General features: G+C 38.8%; 1 protein-coding gene across 7 annotated transcripts in view; it reads left to right on the forward strand.

Annotated features, from left to right (window-relative positions):
- RFX4 (regulatory factor X4) overlaps positions 1-20,048 on the forward strand; it is an 87,359-nt gene that overhangs the window by 21,204 nt on the left and 46,107 nt on the right. For 4 of the 7 annotated variants that reach the window (XM_077178481.1, XM_077178475.1, XM_054631510.2 and 1 more), the window contains 2 exons: positions 5,437-5,497; positions 11,334-11,457. In XM_077178481.1, coding sequence (XP_077034596.1) covers positions 5,437-5,497; positions 11,334-11,457 — 185 coding nt within the window. Of the gene's footprint in view, positions 1-5,436; positions 5,498-11,304; positions 11,458-20,048 lie in introns of all 7 variants that reach the window. The other 3 variants (XM_077178478.1, XM_077178477.1, XM_077178479.1) reach the window with 1 other exon arrangement.

The following is a 20,048-nucleotide window of genomic DNA, read 5'->3' on the forward strand; positions in this document are numbered from 1 at the left end:
TGTGCTTTAAATATGAGCATGAGAAACTTCCACAAAGGTGGAGCCAGTAAAATGAGGACCTGTGTGATTAACAAGAGCAGGTGTTTCAGACAGTGGCATTAAGAAGATGGCATGGTGGCTCATTCTGTTTTCTGGTTCTTGAAATAAGGAGCAAGCAATGATAATGAAAGGCAGTGAATTTAGAACTGATAAAACAAATACATAAATGAATTTGTTCCTCTATTTGTGTGCAGAAGACATTGTCACAGCATATAATGGAAACCCAAATGAGAGGCAGAGTTGATTTTATCTAGCTTCCTTCTTAATAGCCAGTTCTTCCAGATGCTTCCTTTGCACTGATTACCAGCATTTCTGCAGTGCAGATAAGAGAATTAATCCACCTGAAAAGTCATCCTTGTTTTGAGGGGGAGGTGAGGGAGGGGAGAAGGTGAAGAAGTAGGAAAGCAAAATAAGTCACAGCAATAATCTGTGAAATCCAGAACAAACTAGAAGTTTCACTGTAGAAATCATTGTCCAATGTACTCCCTTCTAGCCCTTGAGTTCTTTCTAACATTTTTCTAACACCACCCAAAAACCAACCAGAAATTTCCAAACCATCATGTCAGTCTTTGTCCAGCCTCTGTCATATATTTACAAACAAAGAAGGAGGCAAAATGCTTTGAGAAAACCCACATAACCCTATTTGAATTCTTCAAAATGGTGATCGAATTGCTGTTGTCAGTGTAGGTTCAGTTTTGGTCCAGTTTTCATCTGCAACCAAAAGAAAGCCTAAACCACCTTTCTCTTGACTAGTTTTTTGTCTCTAGATACATGAGGCAGCTGTTGACTGGACTACCAAGGAAAATGTGGGTTTGGTTTTCAGTTGGGGTGGGTTGCCTGTTTTTTTTTTTGGGCCTTGGCTCCACTGAAGATTGAGAACTTGTGCTGTGAACCGATAATGTTTTTACTGGGCATAATGCTTGCTCTTGTGACTCTTTTTTTCCTGGATGATTTTAGAGTTCATAGGGTTTTAGAACAGGAATAATAGTTTTGCTGGTCTCCTTTTCTACAGCTAAAGTATGCTACAGAACCATACTTCAGGCCACAGGGGTCCTTTGCAATCTTCCATTCTTATCCAGATACCCCCAGGCCTCTTGAACCTGCATTACACTGGGAAAGGAAGTGATGACTCATAGCCATGGATTCACATCTCCTCTGTGCTTCCTGGAGTGCTTCTTACCCTTTTGGAACATTTTATGACATCTTCCAAACCACAGTCTTTACATTCTAATATAAAAATTATCATTAAATTTTATTTCATTTTCCAGCTTTTAAAACATTTTTCCAGCTGCCACTTCCATGTTCCATGTTAGTCAAAAGATTCACAGGAAAAGGGAACGGTACAATCTTATAGCCAGTAATTGAAAAAAACCAACTCCATAACATTTTCTGTGTACTGTGCATTAAACCAGATTATCTAAATTGAAGTAGAGGTCTGGAAGAATACAATTAAAGGCTTACAAAAGTTTCAACTTCAGTTCCATGGGGAAGGAATTATGATGTTTCTTGATGAAGTGGAAGGGTTGCTTGTCCAAATTTTCTTGCTTATTTGGAAATGTGAATGTGTAAACTTCCTATGAGATAAAAGAAAATATTCAGACTACTTTTTGTGCTTCAAAAGTGTTGTTCAAAATCCATGTTCATACTGGCTGTAATGACTTACCCAGCAGCTTTGTTTTTTGTTTGAAGTAAACCTCTTATTCTTCTATTTAAAAAAAAAAAAGTTTAAAAAAGAGCTACTTGCTTTTACTGAAATTTTCCTTGGAGAAAATTCCTTCTTTTTCAGTTATACCTACTCAGTGAAAACTATGCTCCCTTATTTCTCAGAGGTTTTTAAAATCTCCCACTATTCTAAAAGCATGGAATGCATGCTGATGAGCCTGGGTCTCATTTATGGCTACACATAAATAGGAGACAAGATAGTTTAGTACTATAATTTAATTTGGCTGAGGCCAAATCACTTCTGAGAACAGTCAGAATCTGGCCTGCAGAGGGTACAGAGGAAGAGGATATTCCTCTGAAAAGTGTGCAGCTACCTGAACTCAGGGAAGGATTTTATCTATGTAAAGATAGTAACATCATGTTAGTTTCTTTCTTGGTTTTGAGACACATGCAGGCAGCACTGGAAAGTACAAGGCTCTCCAATTACCTCCATAGTGGAAAGAAGAACTTAGCTCCATTTTCGTTATGATAAACAGACTAACACCAACACAATTACAAAAAAGGGGTGTCTTCGCTTCAGGTTGTTCCACTCCCTGTGTTTAAGGCAGCAGGCTCAAAGCTGCTGAGCACAGCTTCTGTTGTCTCCATGTCTTGCACCAAGAAGTAAGAAATCCCTTGAGCTGTACCTAGAATCAGACAGCAAGAGTTAGAGGATCCCACTGAGACTTCTAGGAAAGCCACAAAGATACAAACATGCACAAGATACAAACAGGACTCCGCTTGAGTGGCTTTGGAACAGAATTTTGGAAGTAAGATGGAGCAGTTAGCAAAAGAACTTCCATGCAATTTGGGACAAAAGGATCCTCTGATATCTCTGTGAGCCAACAAATACTGTTTTTCTAGAACATTCCTAGTTTTATTATGTTTGAAGGCCCCTTCTATGCTGAGACTTTTACTTGCAGTTGTCTAAGCTGTTATCTGCATTGTTTGGGATGAGTACAGGTTTTCCACCTAATCAGGTACCTTGAAGACACTTTTTCCTTGAGATGCTGGTAGTCCTCCTATTGGCAGTGGCGTGAGCACACTACATGGGTTTCTCCCTGGGGTGCTTTGTGCGAATCCCTGCGACTGTGAATTGAACAAGATTTTTCCTTGTGACTTCAAGACCTTTTGGATTTGTTACAGAATTGTCATGTCTCTTCTTTGACAGTGCCTTGAAGCAGGACTTCTTTTCAGTGACTTTATTTCCTTTTCCTACAAAATAGGTTGGATTTTAAAAGTATTGCATTTTAAAAGGTATGCCTTTATTTTAATCTACAGCGTTGTTTTGATGTGAATTGATAAAATGACAGGCCAAAAAGTAAGAAATGCTGTTTCCCTTCCCTCTTTCATGTTAGACAAAGTGATCTGGTATTGGACCTGAGTCAAGAGTTAAACATTCTCTGCTTGATATGGACACCATTAGGTGCTCTGCTGACAGCTAAAATATAAAGTATAAAGCTATTTATTATTTTCTGCTAGTCAATTATCTGAGATTATATTGTTAAACTAGACAAGGTAGAATTAAGAGCTTTTATATGTAATACTGAAAGTTCGTATTTCTAGGTCCGATCTATTCCCGTACCATCTGCATCCCTTTCCATCTTTTTAATAGAAAAGTGAAAGTTTGGCTGGTAGCTGGTTCGTTGACAGAAAACAAAGTTGCACTATTTTCTTGTACAGAGAATTCACTGTGGGGTGACAAGAACTAAATCTGCGAAAAATTTATCTTTGTTGAAAATCCAGTTGTTCAATGGAAATTAATGCTTAAAAGAAATTTTCTGAGTTAACAGTTGAAGTCCATCTTTTCCTTCTTGGTTTTAAGGGACAGTTGGGGGGGGGGGGGGCTGCTGAGGGGTCTTTAAGAAGGATCCCCAGGAGGCAAACATACCTGAGGAAGGAGATATAAATTGCAGTTTATGACCTAATTGTTTGTTTGTGTCGTTAAAACAAATCCTTAGGGAGGATTTGAGTGGGAGGAGCTGAGTATGGCGGGCGTGACGTATGTCTGAGGGCAGGTGAAGTAAAGCACCTGCTCTCAGCAGCTCACTCTTAGTGCAAGTGAAAAAAAGCTGCGGGGATGGGGGATGGAAAGGGTGTAGAGATGTTGTGTAACTTAGATATTGACTTGAAGTTTGATGTCTGCCACGTTTCCGGAGGGGAATTCAGCCCCCTTAGCACAGGTGGAAACCATCCCATGACTGGTCCTTGGGCGTGCGGGGCGGCACCCACGGCCCCTCGGCATTCAGGCCCCGTGTGCCCGCGTTTGCTGCACGCCGACTGCCTGATTAGGAAAAACAAACGAAACCCACAATTTAAAAGTGATTTGAGATGTGTATATTAGTCCTGTGCGCTGAATAAAAGCGGGCCCTGAAAGGCAGGGAGGGAGTGTGCGGCCCAATAATTAGGGGCCCGTTGTCATGCAGATGCGGGGGAGGGGGGGGCTGTGCTGAGGGTCCGCGGGGAGCTGCGGAATGGGATTTGCTGGCGCTCAGGGGAGCGGCCGCGGGATAAAGGATGTTCGGCTGGCACAGCTTCCCGTGGGTAAGGCAAGGAGTCCTGGGGGACGAGGGCTGCACGCAGAGCCTTCCAACCCGGGGTGCTATTTGTGTGCGTGGGTTCTCCGCACAGCTCAAAAGGCCTCCCAAGAGAGTCCGACGTGCAGAGGAGATAGCGCTGCTCCCGTAAGATCCCGCATCCTAAAGGCTCACTTAAATTACTTCTAAAAGTTAATTTCATGAAGAAATGTGACTTGCAGCGTGGTGTACAGGTTTACCCTATTGTTTAGGTATCAAAGCCATCTATGCTGAATGCTTTCATCGGGGACAAAGCTGTAAAATCTCAAAATGTATTTGATACAACACTGTTTCCCAACGAATAACATTCTGGAGCTGTTGCTTGTGCTCCACTCAGCTTTCACCCAGGAATGTTTTATATGTTTAATAAAACACAATTTAGTCAGAAGTATTCTATACATATTTCTAAATTGTTTCAAAAGAACAAATGCCTCCTAGGAAGAATCCAATATTTGAAGTTTTATTTTAATTACCTTTTTCTTTATTCATCTTTTATCTGAATTTTTGGAAAGTCAGCAAACCAGAGTTGCCTTGGAAACAGTTAATGGGGAAAATTATCAGAGAAATCATCTGAAAAGGAATAAAGTATATAACAGAATATACACTTATTCTCATTCAGAATTAATCCCTGTAAATTTATAAACATCTAATAATTACCTTATGTTAAGATCAAACAATGGGTGTACCCCATTAGTTTAAATGCCTTATCTAATATAAAACTTGTGTAAGGCAACAGTTCCATTATAGTGAGTGAAACTGTTTACATGTTCTCACATGCTGGTAGAGATCTAAGAGTTGCTTTTTTTCCATATAAATTTATCCTTTTCAATGTCAATATTTCTAGGCACCACTCTGCTCCTGCTATCAGTGACATTTGCAGACTTTACTGCCTTAAGCAGTATCTACAGATGGTAGTTTAGGGAACATCATTATTTACATTTCTGAACTTTAGCCAGAATTTTGAGAAAGCTTTGGCACTTGAGCACATTTTAATTGTTTTAAAATTTATTTTAATTAGTTAAAAAAATTCTAACCATTCAAACATTTTAAAAAACAGTTCATGAATTCCTGAGAAATTCCTGATGAAATCACACAGCTTTTTTTGTTTGTTTCTTAACAGATGAGGAAAAAGAAAATAATAGAGCATCAAAACCGCATTCAACTCCAGCTACACTGCAATGGTAAGATGCCTTTTAAAAAGATCAAGAAAATCTATTAGTTTTTTTTCTAATGCATTTTCCAGATGATGGAATAGAGCTCTTGGCTATCTTAGAGTTCTAAAGATCCTTTCACTGTAAGTGTTTCATGTGCCCATTTGTAACCTGTACAGCATTTCTCAACAAATGTCTTACAGGATTTGTTTGAACAGAAGAAACTTCTGATACAGTTTAAAAAATCAACTTAACGTATTTATTTGCCACCCTACCAGCTGGTTATTTGTGATTTGTCATCATTGTTACATTTATTGCAAAAAGAAAACTAGTACTGAGCTTTTTTTTCCAAGACTCACATTTGTTTCAGTGTCTGATGAAGCCCACCCATACCAACTGTTCTACTGACATGAGATCCCTGTAATTTAACATAGAAGACAACAAAAGGAAAGAGTTTGAGGTTTGATTGCAAAGTTAGTGAGGAGAAAAAAGGAAGGGTAATTAGGAAGAAAGAAAGGATAGTTTGAGAGTTAGTCTACAGTGCTATAAAAATAAGTGCTGTTCCCTGTAATTTGCAGAAGTATTTTAGTCTGCATGTTCCATAACGTGTACCTCTAATTCTGACATCCCTTACCATAGGGCTATCTCTTAGACTTTTGTTGACTTTTGCCTTGATTTAGATATTAAAAAATATAAGATTATTGGTAAAAAATGTGAGTTTTTTAAAAGCAAAATGTTAGCAAACTTCTTTCTCTGCTTCTGTCGGTCTCTTGGGAGATTTCACTGAAAAAAACAGAAAAGAATAATTCATTCAGTGTATTTTACTCCATTTTTTGTGCCTGTGAAATTAAATGACTCTGTAAACATGCAAAAATGATTTAGATTATTTCTTAAATAATTAAGATTATTTGCTTTTTAAAGTTGATTAGTGAGATTTTAGACTAAAAAACCAGAAGACTTATGGGTTGATTTTGAATAGGTTGCTGCCAGTATTCAGAAACTTACAGACACTTTCAATGCAAATAATGAGATGGGCAAATATAAATAAAGGCATTTAGTTTGGAGCTATTGTTTCTTTGTACCTATTTGTATCACAAAAGTCCTGTTTTCCAGAAGTTCAAGGAAAGTGAAGGACTTTTCTTAAACAGACACTCAAGAAAAGTAGTAACTACAGACAGAGAGAAAATTATTAAAATAATAATGAAACGTCATTGTGGTCATTTATTATTTTTCATTATTAACTCTCACAGCTTCAACACAGTTCAAACAGGATAATAAAGAACCATCTAGCTAAAATAAAATAGTAAGCAGGTCTTACCAGTCCCAGATTCAGAGCAGCGTTTATTTTGTACTGAAGTCAGTTAAGAGCCTTTTCCACAGGAGCAAATAATGTCGTAGCCAAGAAGCCGGCATTAATTAGAACATCCAGCGATACTGTTCCCAACAGAAAACATGGAAATACTGTAAACAGTCTTTTGCCAAGTGTTTTCAAGCTTCATCAGTCATAAAGGTTAGTAAATCCCTAAACTCCTGGGATATTGAGCCCCGCTGGAATGTAGTGTGCACACTAATGCTCATTCAGCTGTGTTTGCAGTAGAATTCCAGAATTCTGGTTCTGAAAAGGCTGCTTGCAACTTCTTCCCTACTCTCTTGCTAGTGTACTGGCTTACTACCTGTCTGTTGCATTATGTTTCTTACATGTTGAAGTAGGTTAAATGTTCTCCCCTTTGAGTCTTCTGGAGCATCTGCAATTTCCTCCATTCATCTTCCACCCAAAATTCCATGAGTTAACAGAAAGCAAAGAAGTTTCATGTTTAGAATCTTCAGCTGCTGTAAAACTGAATTATACCATTGGCTGAATTTATTAACAGGCATGTAGGTTAAAAGTTTCCCAGCTTTTGAGCCATACCTACAGAACAGTTTTCTTGTAGTTTCCATATGCTTTCCAGCATATGTACTGCACCTTTGAATTGGTATTTCCTGGAGAAATTGATACACTAAATAAAATGAGAAGCTCAAAAGTTAGGGTCAAAGTGCTAAAGTAGTAAGCTTATTTTGGGTGAAGATGTGCAGTTTCCCCTGTTCTGGGAAGTCAGACACATTAGCACTGCGTTACTTGTATTGCAGTAGAACCCAGCACCCAGTTTACCCAGGTTGGTAAACTGTTGTGATCAGCACTGTAAAATTGCTTCACAGAGCACTTCCTGGAGGTGTAGTTTTACATGCTGGACAGTTTTGCTTGCTCAGGTGTAGTAGTTAAACCTCAGCCAACAAGTAAGTAACACACACCTGCTCACTCACTCCTTCCCCTTCCCTGCTCTCACTAGGATGGGGAGGAGAAAAGGTAAAGGTAAAACCCATAGGCTCAGGTAAGGACAGATGAATAATTAAAGTAAAAGAAAATATAATAATAATAGCAACGATAATAATAGTGTTAATGAAAAGGAGTAATAAAATCCAAGAAAAAATGTGATGTGCAATGTAGTTACTCACAACCTGCTGACCAAGGCCCAGCTCATCCTTGAGCAGTGATCAGCACCTCACAGCCAACTCCCCCCAGATTATTTACTGTGTGTGATGTTCTGTGGTATGGAATATTCCTTTGGCCTGTTCAGGTTAGCTGGTCTGGTTATGGGCACACCCAGCTTCTTATGCTGCTGTTCTCTGGGTCTATGTGGGAGACTGGAGAGTTCTTGACATGGGGTAAGCACAACTTAGCAACACCTGAAAGTGTTACCAACGTTATTCTTATACTAAACCCAAATCACAGCACAGTACCAGGCACTAGGAAAAAGTTTCCCAGCCAAAAGCAGAATATCAGGCCTCACAACAAGTATTTGCCCACTCAGGGAAGACTAAAAAATGTATCTGTATTCCTTGGGCAAGCATGTGTCCTGTCTTCTAAACATGGTCTCTGGGCTGGATTCAAGGGGTGGAATTGGTGGGGTAAATTATTGTTTTCAGGATACAGTGCCAAACTTCCCTTGTTCTAGCAAATGGAGACTTCATAATTGTCTGCAGCATCTGGTGTCTGCCAAGTAAAAACTGGTCATGTTTTTAATGTTAGATGCTACAACCAGTTAGAGCTAGTGAAGGCGATGGAGTGTTGAAAAACAGAAATTGAGGAAATATCAGGTGGAAAAAAAAAGAGGAAGAAAGGAGTAGGGAAAGCATAGCAAAGACAAGCAAAATAAGTACATTTTCTCACTGGTTCATATTGCCATCAGCTTTATTAGTTATTCCTTGTCTGGAATTTTGCTGTAAAGAACAAATTGTATCAATCCCATGGGGAGATATCCTTAATGTTTGTGCCTCTCTAAAGGTGAAATATGTTGAACATTTTAAATGTGGAGGATGAAGAATAGCTGAAGAAGCCAAGAATCGTGTCTGGATGACTGTGAGCCTGGCTAAATAGCCTTTTCCTGGAAACAGGAATGATGCTTTTGTTTTGTTTCGTTGATGACACAAAATGAAGTGAAAGGCTTGGTAAATGTAACATTACTGCCAAATACATAATAATTGAGGAAACTGCCAAATTCATCATAATTTGGGAAACTACACAAGCTTGAATTTAACTGTTAAGGCATGAATATAGCAATACCTGGTATTCTGTGCTTATTCCATATTCCTGTGCTCATTATCATCTGTAAAGCTATAGCTTGCCTCTAAAATGTTCATGTTTATTTCAGTGGTGAACTGGTTGACCAAGGTGTAAGTGTGAAACTTTATTTTACTTCATTTTGGTGTGTGTATGTGTTTACTTCCCCAAACACAGAATTATTCAAAGTACAGACAACCTAATCCCCCCAGCTTGTTGGCTTACAGTGTAGGTACTCTGAATAATAACAGTATTTTGAAGCTAAAGTCAACAAAACTATTCTATTTTCTGGAACATTTATAAAAATAATTTTAAAAGAGCAAGGTAAAGCACAGTGAGGGAATGGATTCTCCCCAGATTCATACTTCCTTATATGTTGTTATACTCCATAAAAATTAACCTGTTCTAGAATCTATGTGATTAACAGTGGTTAACATCACAGTCTTGAGTATAAAAATAAATCTGTAACAACAATACAGATGTGACTCTGATATAGAATAATCTCATTTAATCTAGAACTATGTAAGTGTATATGCAGGGAAGCAGTAATAGGGACAAATAAAATTGTCATTCCTGTGGAAAGATTAGGAGCTTTATTCCTATATTGTAGTGGTACAAAAGGTCTCATTGTGAGCTACTGGATTTCACATGGCTTTTTTACAACACTATATAAAATGTGTATATATATATGTAAGTATATTTTATAACTGGTAATGATTTGTTAGGTAGGAGATTGCATTCATTTTTTTTTCTACAATACTGTAGAATGAAGCTGGATTCAAAATATGATAAAGTTGTTAAATAAAAGACAGGAAAATAAAAGAAGTGGAGCAAGATGGGTTTTTGATCATTAAAAAAAAAGTTCAGGTATAATGGGGCATTTCATTTTTCAGTGTCAGACTAATGACTCTCTGTGAAAGAGAGAAGAAAAAGAGAAAAATTCATCAGATATGAAGAGAAATAATTAACTGCTTTTCTTTCTGTCCTGTCTTGGTCACGGAAGCTGACATTCCAATTAGCAGCTATAGTATACAGACGAACTCTCCAGGTTTTGAAAGGAGGTTTTGTTAGAGCACTATGAAATTGAGGAAAGATGCCATGATGATATTTCTGTAGAAACCAGGAAAGAATAGATGTTGCCCATACAAACTGATTCCATTCATCTAGCCAGATATCTTATTAAAATAGTTTGCAGTCACAAATTATAACGATAACTGAAATGAAAGGTAGGTAGGTCCTGAAAAAGGCAGTGAAGGAGAGAAACATATTTGGAAGGTGTTCTGCAGCTAACAAATGGCAGGGGATTATTTTATGTAAAACTGGATTTTTTTTGAGAATACATACTTATTTTTTAGTACAGTTTAGAGGAAGTTACACCTAACTTTTTCCCTTACCCAGCAAGGCAGACAAGCACACTTGTGACGGTAGATGCCTATGACTGACACCAGCAATGACAAGATCAATTATGGTTTAATGTTAAGTGTGTATGTAAATATCTCTTGAAGATTTATTGGGTCAGCAGCCATAAAAATGGTATTTCAAAGGACTGTTTCTGCTAATCTATAGATTTGTAATGAGACCAGTTTGAAGCTTTAAAGATGAAGCGTATGCCTGCTCATATATTGACATATAATTTAAAATTTTATAGTTATATTTTTTATAGTTATATTTTTTTTTTATGAAAAAATAAGGATAGTTTCTAAAAGGTAGAAAAGAATGTTAATTCACTGGGGTTTTTCCAGGATTGTATCCAGATTTTAGTTTCTTTATTTTTTTTTCACTTTTCCTGTAAACAATACCAAGAAAATATTGCACAATAAGATTTTGTGGATGCTCTTGAGTAGTAGCAAATTATTTGCTTTATCTATACCTGCTTCCTCAAGGTAAGCAATTTTGCAGCTGGACAAGAGTGAAAAGAGTGTCATGAAGCAAAGGTGGTGTATTCTGTAAAGGAGAGAATGCTTCCCCTCAGCGAGTATTTATTGTTTCATGGTTTTACTTATATTTATTTACTGCAGGATGCTTTTAGGGTATAACAGATTGCTGGGAACTCACAGCCTGTGGTTTTGATAACAAGTGTGAACCAAATGAAGCAAGTAAGTACTATGGGAATTAATTGAAAAGACACTTAGGAACAAAGCCAACAAAATTAGTAGGCAAGAGGAAGTCAGAATGTTTGGTCTTAAAAGTTGAAGCTTAGTATACTATTTACCATACAGGACATCCAACATACTTGCAGTTCTCTCTGTTTGATATTTGCTTTTTAAGGCTGGAGGAGAATTATGAGATTGCAGAAGGTGTTTGCATTCCTCGAAGTGCTCTCTACATGCATTACTTGGACTTCTGTGAGAAAAATGACACACAACCTGTTAATGCTGCCAGTTTTGGGAAGGTAAGTCTAAACTGCTGTATGACACCTTAAAATCTCACCTGGTTCAGGTGAATTTGCACTACTGAAAAGAACTAAATATTTTACTGTTAGAGACAGAAGTGTATGAATGAAATCTCTTTGTGTATTCAAGTTATTGGACAAAGGCTAAGATTGTAAGTATTTTGATGGTTGGAATAACTTCTAACCATGGCTAGGCTTCAGAGTACATCAGTCCCCAGCCTATCAGCCCTGATGGTGATATGGTACAAAAAATTGGAAGTTAAAATTGAATTGGAATTTCAGTACAAGCCAGTGTAAATGCATCTGCATTATGACCTGCACTGCTTAAACAAATGTATAATTTTTAAAAACAGAAGGGTAAAATTGAGTTCTGGAGCATGTCTGTGCTGTTTTTGTAAGCATAATATGGAGATCCTTGAATTATTGATCTCAAATGATGTGGCAAATTCACATGGTAGAGTACAATGTCTCCAGATATGAAAGTCCAGAAAACATCTAGCTGCTTTTTGTGTGCACTGCAGGTACAGGCTGCCAAGCTATCTAAGTTATCTTCTCACTGTGATTCCTTGTGCTTCCCTTTCCAATCCTGCTCTAGTAAGAGCCACTCTGGTTAACTCCAGATTCACAGTGGAGATGCACTCCTAGCACAGACATAGCTGTGCATCATCTGGGTGTGAGCAGCAAAACTCTACACTGGTAGCAGATGTTAATAACTGGCTAAAGGGTTACATAAAGTTTGTATTTTGGATTTGCTGGTCAGGTGATATTTTCCTCTCAGTGAAACACAGGATAATATTTAAAACTGAAATTCTACCATAAAATGTGTCACAAGACTTTAAAACCTGTAGACCGAAAAAAACAAAGTGTAGAGTTTGCCACTGTTTTTGAAATGCTTGCAAGCATGAATCTGAAGCCCATTGTCCTGCAAGCTGTTCTCTTTTAGTGTTTGCAACATTTGTTCTATAGAATTTCTGGGCATTCAAAGAAAGAAAAATGTTTCTAGGGTAAGTGTCTGTGTAAAGAGTGGGTGAAGGATGTATTTAATGAGGTGACATTTTCTATAGTGCATCTTTAGGTCAGGCAGTTTGGAAAGGAAAATAAAGTGTACCGTGTTGTAACATTACCATGTTTGTTGTGTCTTGAAGACCTGCATAACTCAGTAGATGATTTTGTGTCAGCATTCTGTTTAAATACTGCAGAACTGTGAATGAAGTTGTTCATTGTACACATTATTGCTACCAAGTGATAAGTATAGTGGCAACAAGTAATTTAGGAACAGTGAAAATAAGGAACAGATTTCACGCAGGCTCACACATTTGGAACATGGCTCAAGTTTACACAATGCTACTTCTGCTGCTGCTAAAAACTTCTGTAAATTGTAAGGTGTAAATATTCCAGAATTTTTCCACCAGAACATAAATTTATCAGGATTTTCACAATTTATCAGTATGTGGCAGTTCTGTTATCCTGTTTAATACTTTATTCCCCTTCTCTCCTGCCTCTCATACATAGACCTGTTCATTGGTAGGAGTCTCTTGACCTAGCAGGACAGGTACTATGGTTTCCATCAAAAAATCACAGCATTCCAATGTGGTTTTCATGTGCTGTGGTCCAAGTGTTTTCCTCTCTGTTGCAAAAGAGTTCTGTAGCAGTGTTGCATGAAAGTTTTTACCTTTTTTGTGGAGAGGAAGGAAGCCCTACACAATCATCACGGTACTGTTTCACACTAGTACTTTGGGTGGCCATAACTTCTGCATCTGGGAACTGGCAATTCTCCACTGGTATGTCCAGGAACTTCAGACAGCTGGGGGAAAATACTAAAGTGAAACCAGCTTCTCCATCTGCAGAACCTGAGCAGACCCCACTGATTCTTTCCAGCCTGTTCCTGCTAACAAAATGTACTGCATAGGTATAAAAATCTGCAAGGCACATCTGCATTCTCTCAGTATCTTGCAGTCAGCTTCTCCTTTGGAGCATGTACATGTATGAAGTTTTAGCCAACATTGGTTATCATATGACTTAAATACCATATTGGCAAGGTGAGTTGCAAAAATGCCTTGGAGGCAGTTGAAGCAGTGCAGTGAAATAGGTGCTATTTAAGGCATTCTGCACTTAGCTGCTGCAACAGAGACCCTGGACACGTTTGTCCTCATTGGGAAACATCGGGAGCCCTGCAGCTGTCATTTCCTCCAGAGAAAGGAGCTAGTTGTTCTGTGAAATTGTAGACAGTTCGCCTTTCAGTAGACCACATTGAATTTATGATTCATCTCCAAACTTTAGCTCTGCAGGCAATGTTAAATATTAAGGCTTTTTCTTTAACAAATGGGTAGTTTTTAGAAAGAGGTGTCGAGTTCAGCACATTAAAACAAAGTGTAATAAGTAACAGTGTTTTCTGTTAAACCTCTAGGACATGGGCTGGACCTCAGACACTTGGTAATATTGCACTAATGAAACCAAAATTTGTCTGGGGAGTAGAGAGATTAACAGAGAGACAGTAATACAGACTGTTTTCTGAGGAAACCAAGCTAATAGCAATTAAAGGAACAAGAAAAACAAAGAACAGAAATACTGTATAAATAAATACCTTTTAAAAAGCAACCTAGGCCACACAAAGAATATATAAAGTCACGAATGCTCTATTATGGCTATTAATGGGATATTAATATCATATTTCTCATATGAAAAAGGGAGCTGTAACTTTGTGAGTCGAGATTTTAGTGTTTTACTCAGTCATTTAACATGCAAAAATTTCAGGCAGTTTTTTCTATACCAGCATTTGCCAATCTGCTATGCTGCCTAGTCTGTCAATACAGTACTTTTTATTGTATGCTAATGACAGGACCTAGTATTCTCTTATATACCTTGACTAAATAGTAATTAGAGAGAGCCCAGCAATTTAGTAGTTACAGCTCAGCATCAGGTGTGGAGTCCAATGTTAAACTCCTGCTCTTACTGTAGACAGCCAAACATATTATATTTTGATTCCGTGCAAAAGTGAGGCAGAAAAAGTAAAAAGGCTCCACGGAACCAGTAAGAAGACAGGGAGGTACAGCGAGGCAGGACAGGTGTGTCCCTGAGTTATTAACAATTAAATGTTGCATATGAGAACAAGCTCTCTCACAGTGAACGTGTTCAGACTGTGAATTAGTCTGCAGGCAGGAGAAGTGAAAGCCCTGTTGCTGAGGTCACTTAAAAAGGATGGCAGCCTGGTGCTCCTCAGCCCTGTGCTGTCAATGCCTCAGGCTCTGCTCCGGGACCTTGGGGCTCTGGAGAGCAGTTTAACGTGTTTCCAGCTGAAAGTTCTGCCCCTGCCTGCTGCAGGGAAAGTTGTGTAGATGTATGCTTGTTTTGGGTTTTATCTGAGCAACATGTTAATATAAAATGCTGGTGATTATTAACACACTATGCAAAGAGTTCTTACTGGGTTTAATTGCAAAAACTACATCATTCTTAATAAGGGCCTTCACTGAATCAAAAAAAACAGGAATGTTTTGAGCATATTCAAAGCCCTCAGCAGGTACGGTGTAGGGGTGGGTGCCATAAGGCTTCTCCTGGCTCTACCATTGCTCCCAGCTGCTAGCTGCATTGGCAATTCTTTGAGCTTCTCTTTCACTTTTATCTCCAACACTGATTTTTGTTCTTGTTTCTTTTGTGACCCTGTATGTACCCTGGTTTTTAGTCAGGACCCTCGAAGATGTAATCTTCCTCAACTGCAGCGATCTGTCCCATCCTCCGTGTCCTCAGTTCATTGCTTTAATTTACTGGGCAGTGCTAATTCCCCTGCCGTGCCCTGTTACATCTCTCCCCCAGAACACTGAGAGACTAGTGGTGAAATCGCTTTGCATCCTCATGAAGCTGAGCTCTTCCCAACTCCCATGTGCCCCCTGGAGGATAAATACTTTCCTCTTCTGATTTCTTTTTTTTTCTTTTCTTTTCTTTTGGGGCTTTCCTGGCGTGTCTTTTGAGAAGCAATAACAAACTAATATTTGAAAAGGAAAACAATGGTTGGTGACACTTCTCAGGGTGATTTCCCTCCATCTGAGGTCCCTTTACATCATTTTGGCATCTTAAAGAGGTTTAACATGGATGCGTGCTCTCACAAATTTTGTTGCTCTGACTGGCTTTGCTGTAAGTGAAAATTACATTCCAGTGAATGCATTTCACTAGATAATGGGCAAAGTCCACAATAGACTTGTAATATTAGTTAGGAAAGAACCTTTTTTCCCCAGTAGTTTACTTTGCTTCAGTGAGGTACAAGCTGTACCAGCCAGACTCCTTTTTCATGATGATGCACTGTGTCTATGCCCAGAAGTTTTGCTTTCAGGACTGTTCCTCCAAGCATGACTAGGATAAATAAGTTTTACAGTTTCTTGCTGTTATACTATAATATTTTAAAGTTTGAAAAGGGCAGAAAAGACCTTTATTGAATCTTCTCTGGTAATGACATTGTGATGTGATTGCATTCTGATTTGTCTTTGTATTGAAATGCACATATCAGGAAATTATCTGCTGTTGTTCATAAGGAGATGCTTCTTCTGAAGATGTGTTTATTTCTTTATTCTCAATTTGCTCTTAAGTAGCCTCAATAGTAACTGGTATAGCAAAGCCACATTTACTCTTAGCGCTCTCTTCTGATGGATTAAAACAACACTTGCTCTATTATGAGCAATTTCTACAAAACTGAATACAAAAATAGAACTGAGGAAAAATATCAATGTAAATGTGAGGATGTAGTTTCTCTTATTGCACTGAATGAGTCTGTCACTGCTATCTAAGCAGTCCCCAGTTTCCCTTCATCCCTTTTGAACAGCTAGGATTCCTGACTGAAGAACAGTTACCACTAGTATGAGTTTTCTTCCCAATTCTGAATCTTCTTGGCCAAGATCCTCTGATGAGACCATAATAACACAAGTCCTGCAGAAGCAAGCAGTCATGCTGGTGTGGGCCATGGTGATCCTGCAGAATAGCTGTAAAAGGCTTTGCTCCCTTGGCTCTACTTAGCTGATTCTTGTACTGTTTCAGGTTGCTGACCACTGCCTTTTTCTTCTTGAGCTTGGGGAGTAAGAAAACCAGTGAGGACACCTCAGTTTCTCTGGAGTGACTGTTGCTTTCTCAATGCCCTACAGCAATGGGACTTTTAGTGTTTTGGCCACTTCAAGCATCTGGCTTCCTGTTAGGCCTTAAGCATGGATTGGCCCCAGGGCTGCTTTACCTCATGCCTTGTCAATGCATCCCAGAGGCTGTGCTTACAGCTCAGGGTCTGCCAGAGTGCAGGGATCCTGGCGCTCAGCCTTTTCCCACAGATAGGCTGGGTGATGGCAGGCACTGTGCTGGCACCAATACAGAGCAGGGTGAGTTGTGCAGGGTTTTAGATCTGCTTGGCTTCAGCAAGTCAGCACCAAAAGTGGCTGCAGCTCAGCTAAGGATCTGAGGCAGTGCACTCAGTGTTTGCAGCTTTGTTGGGGCACAGTAATCTGTTTGATCATGCCTTAGGCTGAATTCTATCTGGCCAGAGGAACTGCTGAAGGAGGATATTGTTTTACGTAGATGAATTTGAGAAGCGGTCTTGCAAGCTCCAGTTCAGTTGGAGTTCCTCACAGAATCTAATCTCCATAGCAAGCAGAGTTGGGCACAGACATTAGACAAAAGGCAAGAAGGTTTTTCTGCCTTGCTTTGCAGTGTCAGTTGAGCCATATCAGTGCTAGAAACAAGTTCTTATCCTAGAGTTAGACCATGCCCTATTCCAAAACTTAGGAAGGTAAGTGGAGAGAAATGGGAAGGTTATTGAATCTTGACAGACAACAGATCTGCCACCAAGAGTACTGAGCCTGTACACTACAGCCTTCCCTCCTGGCCATGCAATTAAACATGCAAGGGGGTAGAGAAGGTATAGACACAGTCATGCCTGTTCTCCTTTTGTTTACACAGTTTGGTGGATTTGAGAGACAGAAATGAAATTTCGGGCTACTTTGATTATGCTCTTTCCTATCAATGGATGTTTCTCGGTGCAAATTTCCTTGACCATTTCCTCAAGACAATATGATGCTGAATCAGCCCCAAGCCATTTTCAGCCAAAAGGAACCTCTTTACACAGGTGTTAATAATAACACCTGTCTCAGAGGAGGATTTTGAAAAGCACTAAAGCTGATGGGGAAACCCTGGAAAGACCCAGCAGGAATGGTACTGGGTGAAAGATGAATGAACCAAAGACCCTTTCCCTTAAAAGACTGAGGACATCAGTATTTCTTGTGTTTCATCGCAGTGAGAATAAGGAGAGCATAGCTCTGTGAGAATGTAGGTATGTTTGTTATCACTGAATTTTGCTGCTGCCATGGCAAAGAATATTAAGACTGAAACACCACAATAGAAGTTAGTAAATAAACACATATCTTCTATGTCTCACTTCACAAAAGAAAAGCATGCTGTCTAGATATGGAACCTGAAACCTGAATTGAGAGAAGCAGAACTGGGCCCTCTTATGAAGAATTGTTATGGGAGGAAAGAGAATTTATTCCATGGTATGTAGAATCTCTCTCGAATCTCACTGAGCTAGGGAGTGCAGAGCCTGGAATCCACTTCTCATTCTGGCAGTGTGAAATTGCTGGATTGCCAGTTAATTTGATCCTTCTTCTCTGCTTTGGGAAGTTCTACAAGCAAGGCTAGAATTATGTCAAATAGAAAGGAATATGAGTAATGAAGAATAACATCCCTCTAGATCAGGTGCATCATGTCTTTTGAAAATCAGAAATTTAAAACATTCTAGTGGAAAGACTTTTAAAAGCCATCCTCTACCTGTTGCCCCAGAGTAAAATTTAATATTTTGACAAAGGAGGGAGGAAAAGGGTTATTTCAGAAATTTCCAGACATCTCTGGTTTCTTCCGTCCTTGCTTGCATGAAGACAGACACATAAGATGCTTTATAAGATTTCTTTTCCCTGATTTGTTTTGACATATCATAGATGATTTTAGATGCACTAATTAGGAAGCATAGAGTTCACAGTTTGGTAGTGAATGCAATGAGGGGTGATGGGTGACAGCGTGGTGGTGAAAGCAGAATGTCCATGCCCATGGCAGAGTGTTTGGAATAAGAAGAACTTAGAGGTCCCTCCCAACTCAAGCCATTCTTTGATTCTGTAATTCCTCATTTAAACGCTGAGCCTGGATCTGCTTGTGTTATAATATTACAGTACCGGAGATGTGACGAGAGAGGCAGTGACAGAAATGACCGCTGGCAGTAATGAGGTTGAAAGAATGCACCCTTGCAGCCATTTGTGGGTAACAGAACAGCTCCTGCAGTTAGCAGTGCCTAAAATTAATAAATTGTGCAGACTCTATTACAGACACTTTTTTACAGGATCTTTTTTAGTTGTTGGTCATAAAGTTTTCCATGTTTTACGTGGATGCTCAAGAAACCCATTTAATTTTATTGCCTTAAGAATAACCAAAGATACAAGTAACTAGATATTTAATTCAAGTTTATTCAGACACCTCTGCTATGTTGAAAAAGCTGAAGTGGAATAAAAATCATGTTATCTCCCCATGTGATCAACCTGCACAGATATTCCAAAAACCATTTGTCAGGATTGTCTGAAGCAATGTTCAACAAATGCTGACCTGGATATACTAGTCCTCTGAAAAATGTGTAAACTATATATATGTTGTTTTATAATGTAATGACTTTATTTTATGTATGCAGTAAGCACTCACCAGAAGATAAAGTGATGCCTTGTGAAGGCTGACCTAGAACAGAGACTAGACAGAGTGAAAGAATAAAGTAGGTATTTATTAAGAGGCCTCAGATAGATCCACCTTGGACAGCACAACCCCAAAATGGCCACAAAATGGACGACAGGTCACAGGTTCTCACACTTTTGTAAGTTTTGGTCCATTAGCATATTGGAGCTAATTTTCCAATTGCAGTTTTAGCCCATGAAGTCCCATCCTTCTTGTTTTCTATCTTCGGTCCACTGTTGTTTATGCTCTTGGGCCTGAGATCTGGATAGGCTGTCCTTGGGTCCCCAGAGAAGGAATTTTTTTGCTACCTATTCTGTGGAGAAAGCTTACTGTCCCCTAATATGAAGCCTAGACTTACACTCTAAAGCAGAATAAAATCTGAAAAATATAAAAGCTAAAACCTGAGGCATCAAAGCAGTTCTTCATGATATTGCTTTTAATCAAGAAAGGCATAGAAGATCTTTGGTAGGCAGAAGGCAAGATCATGTCTTAAGCAGAGTACAGAGAAAAGAGAGGGAGAATACATTGAAGTTCAGTAACTGAGAAAGAAATTGCAGGAACTTTTTTTTCCCTGAGGCTAACATAGTAGGGACAGAAGCTATTCCCATGTGAAATTCCTGGTCTACATGTGTTTCAAAACCAAAAATCAGGTAGCTTAAAATAATACCCAAAAGTCGAAATTGCCATGTGACTTCGGTAAAATTTAATTTGGAAAATGTAAAACCTATACCTTTTTACTCAGCAGTTTTTACTGGGCGGCTGGAATTATGGTCACTTTGGAGAAGTGTGAGACGAAATTTTAGCTCCACTGAAGGACGATGTTAGAAGATCTGTTCACTCCAAAATTGCTTTGGATA

Source organism: Agelaius phoeniceus, chromosome 5 (assembly GCF_051311805.1).
Source record: "Agelaius phoeniceus isolate bAgePho1 chromosome 5, bAgePho1.hap1, whole genome shotgun sequence".
Classification (NCBI taxonomy): domain Eukaryota; kingdom Metazoa; phylum Chordata; class Aves; order Passeriformes; family Icteridae; genus Agelaius; species Agelaius phoeniceus.